This window comes from Aedes albopictus, unplaced genomic scaffold (genome assembly GCF_035046485.1).
Source record: "Aedes albopictus strain Foshan unplaced genomic scaffold, AalbF5 HiC_scaffold_138, whole genome shotgun sequence".
Lineage (NCBI taxonomy): Eukaryota > Metazoa > Arthropoda > Insecta > Diptera > Culicidae > Aedes > Aedes albopictus.
In genome coordinates this window covers 45,524-50,549 of record NW_026916790.1, presented here as the reverse complement: position 1 = coordinate 50,549, position 5,026 = coordinate 45,524, and the positions used below count along the sequence as shown (strand labels likewise).

The 5,026-nt window shown below is 43.6% G+C and overlaps 1 protein-coding gene across 1 annotated transcript; it reads left to right on the top strand.

Moving 5' to 3' along the window:
• The first annotated feature begins 1,608 nt into the window (after positions 1-1,608).
• LOC134284445 (differentially expressed in FDCP 8 homolog) lies at positions 1,609-3,618 on the top strand. The gene is made up of 2 exons (XM_062843296.1): positions 1,609-2,518; positions 2,817-3,618. Exons 1-2 carry the CDS (start codon positions 1,852-1,854, stop codon positions 3,047-3,049), a joined length of 900 nt encoding a protein of 299 aa, XP_062699280.1. The 5' UTR covers positions 1,609-1,851; the 3' UTR covers positions 3,050-3,618.
• Positions 3,619-5,026: the final 1,408 nt, after the last annotated feature.

Genomic DNA, 5,026 nt, shown 5'->3' with positions numbered 1-5,026 from the left:
AGCGGATGACTGTCAGACGGTTCCTGGTTTTATACGAGCATGTCAAAAAGCTAGTTGTCCAAAATTAGTTTTATGTGCTAGTTTTTTACTTTGAACCTTTGGCGTTCCATAAAACTATCATATAACTTCTGCTATAAACATCTTCAATTAAAGACTTGCAAGTAGACATGAATTGGTTTTATCACTTATTATATACCATCCCAATAAAACTTGCATTTGCGATTGTTGTCGGAGAGATTTTTTTGTAAACAAATACACAAAACTGTGAGACAATGCATAAAACCAACAAAAGATTTCGTGGCCGTAACATAAAACAAAAAAATACTGCGATAAAACTGCTAGTTCTATCATGAGCTCAGTTATGACTACCTCAGGAGGGTTAGCCCTATTGGAGGAATCATCAGAAACACAGAGTTTTATCAGAAAAATATGTCGCCTAGCCGGGATAATTCATGTAAATACAGAAAAATTATTACTCAATTTTATGATTTCACGTACAGCTTAAGATTAAAATAAACCATACAACACGTTTCCGTCATTTTATTTTGTCAGAAAAATTACATAATATCTTTTAAACTCCGCTGTGTTGAAAAAACCTTTTTTGCACCCAATTCCACCGAGTAAATTAAATGCATTTAACTTCCAAATTATGCATAGTTTGTGTGGCGCACTTAGTTTTTGTCATTATCACAGTCACATTCACCACAATTTTTCCGTGGCATGTCTCCTGACACGTATTAAATAGGAAAACAAATCTGAATTCCATATCTGCATCTTTCCAATTGATGGCTGGATAAACAACCAAGCATAATTTATTCTGACGATCGAACATTGAGACTGAAAAATAATCAAAACAATTATTTGACAAGTCAGAATATGGTTTTATTTAGAAGATTGATAAAACTATGATACAACCCGAAATCCTAAGCTGGTTTGCATACGAAGTCCTGTAGACCCTAATAAGACTGGGCCAACTAGCCAGAACGTGGGCTCATTGAGGCATACAAGAACTGGAGAGCATTTTTAAGTCGGCATCAATGGTTTTATCCCAAGTAACAATTTTAATTTTATCAAAGTTTTTAGCGATTCAAAAACCCTAAACATAAAACCATTGATGCCGATTTAAAAATGCACTCAATATTGCTGAATATAAGCATACTTTTAGCTCAAAACCAACTACGAAACCAACAACGGTCAAACCAACAGGGGTAGATGGTACCCTAAAAAATGTAGCTCAATTAGATGCAAGCGACCAATAAACTGTGATAATGTAGGCGTAAAGTGGGTGGCAGGCCGTACTAAGAGTTTCAACTGCACTCGATTACGGAAGCGGACGCATGGTACCTAGTGGAACAAAGCTACGTCAAACAACGTTTCCGTTTTGGGGGGAAATCCTTTTCACCACTATCCTGTGCTTCACGAGTTTTCAATGAAGCTTCTCTTCTAAAGCGCTACTCTCACGTTCTCTGCTGGGATTCCCCCTGTAAAAATGGCGCGTAAACTGTTTGGTGCACGTGTCGAAGCAGAACCATGCTGTCTATGCTTTCTCGCGAGGTGTGCGCGAGAGTGGAGCATAGATTGAGCATTTCATACGCAGGAGAGTACTGAATTGATTATATTACTGAAAAAGTTGATTCATTCTCTATAGTATGGTACTAACTTTGTGTTGTGTACAAACAAAAAAGTCGCTTTCTGATAAGGGAGGAGTTCTTGGTTGTTGATTGTGCACGGACGAGAATTCATAACTTACTATCAGCCTAGAACGAAAAATCTTTTCTGGGTTCAATCAGTGTCAACGCGGTTCTAGCGAGCACTGATCGGGGTTTCGTAATAAGCGCGTTGTGAGGTAACATGCAGACGGTGCAGAGCTTAAAAGATGGAATCTGGAATCTGCCCAATACAGTGACTAGTTTCCTTGCAAAAGAGGAGGTAGTTCTCAGTGCGAATAGTGATGATAGCAGCAACAATAATAACAACAACGGGAGCAGCAAATCGATGACTAATAGTGATGTTAGTGGAAAGAGTAATCCCGATCAGAGTAACGCCGATGACATCACCGACAAATCCGATTCAGATGAGGTGCTCGTTGAGGAAGGTGTTACTTTGGGGACTTCCAGTTCGGTTCTGTCCAGCGATGAAAGCTCACTGGAACGGTCCCATGCCATCCCATACGCACTCATTAAGGAACAATGGCAACTGGTGTTGGATCAGGAAGAAACCGTCACTATTCCTCAGATGGAATCGGCCATTCAGAAGTGCAAGGACCTAGTCCTGCAGACTACGGAGGACTCCATCGAGCGGAAATGGTTGGTACGGCATCTGATCGAGCTGCGGCATCGACTCAGAGAACTTCAGGACGTGGATAGCGATCCGGACGCGGAGCCTCCGGACACGAGGGTCATCCTTGGACATCACTTTGTCAAATGCGGCGGCAATAGCTCGGCTAAACGAAAGTTACACTGCGACCATTGCGCGGGCATTATTTGGAATGTGATGCAGCCGTCTTACGTCTGTGCTGGTAATAAGAGAAGTTCCTTTCCTAAAAAGCTGTTGATGATTATTGTGCAGAAATATGTTTTTCATGTGCTATAATAATTACAATTATTGAGCGTATAATAACTTTCAGACAGTTTCACAAAATTCTTAAAGTTGATATTCAAAAGTTTCGCTCCCCGTGACAAAATATACGTTAGAGTTCCACAAAGTTCAAGTAAAGTTTCGAATGTCAACCTAAGAATTCACAGAAACATCTGAGAAGTCACAAATCACCACAGATTGATAAGAACCAAATTTGTTTCTTTCGCTTCCGTGGACAGATTGTTCTTTTGTCGCTCATCACAAGTGCATACCGAGCGTGATAAGGATTTGTGCTCACGTAATCACCACCGAACGGAACCGTCCGATCGAATGCATCTGCCCGGAGATAGGATTGGCGTTTCAGAAGTACACCTGTGCCGAGTGCGGGACGCAGCTTAGCTATAGTAAGTATGCTTGGAATCTTTTGTATGGTATACAAGCCAACCTTGATACCTTGTTGGCTACTAAGTAACTTTACTCCAAGCCGAACGTATAGTAGAGCACCATATTCGTCGGTATTGGGCGATGTTTCCCGAACGCGTAGGGATCGCTGCCCGAATAAAAAATACAGTAGAAAAACCGAATGTTGTATTGTAATAGTACTATTTAGAACCATATTGTTACAATAAACACCACTGTAAAAATAAAAAATACAAAAACATTAAGATGTAATGTAGACACAATATACTATACGGGTTGTTAAGTATCGTAACAATATAACAAATATTTTTCTCCATATATATATTTTTACAAAACCATACATTTTATTGTAAATGAATTGTTAGAAATACTGATACGTGGGCTTTAATATACCGTACATTGTATGGTACACGTATGGTTTCAAACAATAAAATGTACCGTAAATATATTGTTTTTAATTGAATTTCACTACTGGTTATAAATTTCATGGTTTTAGAATGGTTCTCTTTTGTTATGTTGTATTGTTTTACTAGATAAACCATATAATGTTATATTATCTCGTCATGTTCCTTCGTTAATGGCAGTTCTAGCCAAACTAACCTAAACTCGTCTAAGTCTGAGTAGCCTCTGATTGCATTAACAGTTGAAGCTTAGGCTCCCATGTCCCACCAGCCAGATAACTGGGTTTTGCAAACTAAGCATGTTTCGTCCAGCGGTTGATCAGGCCCCACGTTGTGTTTTATTCCCCCGGAGGAAAAGGTAACAACGAACTACTTTGACTACGATTTATTGGCGCACCACAGAGAGGCAGTGCTCCTGCTCTGTGGTGGTTTAATTGACTTACAACTAACATTACATGACACAAGCTGCCGCTTTTATAGGCGGCAGCGATAGTACGGATTTATTTGAATGCGTATCGCCACAATGAACGATGCGCTGACGGGCTAGCACCACGCAGCCTAGTGCGACTGTTACAATAGCCACTGGGCTGCTTGCTGCTAGCAGTGAAATAAAGAAAGCAAAACTATCTCAATTGAATAGGTACGCTGTGGCGCTGCTGCTGCGGCTGAAGGTGCCTGGATGACGCCGTTCATGTGCTGCGCCAACATACTCCCGCCCGAAAACGCACGTTTTCAAATTATCTTTCGCGCCGGGCAGGCTGACAACGACACTTGATCAGGCAATGTAAGGTACACGATCGGGATGGGCTGATTCGGTTGGTTTCGATCGGGCTGCGATCGCTGCTCTGGCTCGGTGTCCGATGTAGGTCCGGCTGTGGTCGAAGATGATTCGCTCTTCGACGACGATTCGCAGTCGGCCAGGTAGTTCATTTTCGCTTCTCGTCGTTCGATCGGTTCGCTTGGTTGAATCCAGTTAACTGGTGTGGATGTGCACTTCAACGGGATGATTGGATGATTTAACTTGGTCGACGACGGATGGTTCGCTTGATTGCTTGGATCAGCTGGAACGTTTGCACCTGAACTCGATGGGATGGGATTGATTCACTTCGCACTGGTGGGTTTGTGACAACGACGGTTGGGTTGATGATACGCGGTGGCTTGTTTGACGGAGGGATGTGGTGGTCCAGTGAATGGACAATCCAATTCGACAGGTCGACGCTTCGGCCCTGCAGTTGGACTCTGGGGTCCCTTGGATGGATTCGACCTAGGATTCGACAGGGTGACTCTTCAGCCCTGCAAGTGGACACTGGGGGTCCGACGGTGGCAGATTCGACAGGCGGCGATGATACGCTCGCGGCCTGCAGTGGACGCTGGGTCCCATGGGTGGACGCTCGTGGTCCGACGGTGGATGTTCGGCAGGGCGATGATGCGCTCGCGGCCTGCAGGAGGACTCTCGAAGTCCGACGGGTGGACGGCAATGGTCCGGCAAAATGACACAGGGTCCGGGGGGTGGACGGCAATGGTCCGACGGTGGAACATTCGGCAGGGCGATGATGCGCTCGCGGCCTGCGGTGGACGCTGGGGTCCGACGGTTGATTCGGTAGGGCGATGATACGCTCGCGGCCTAC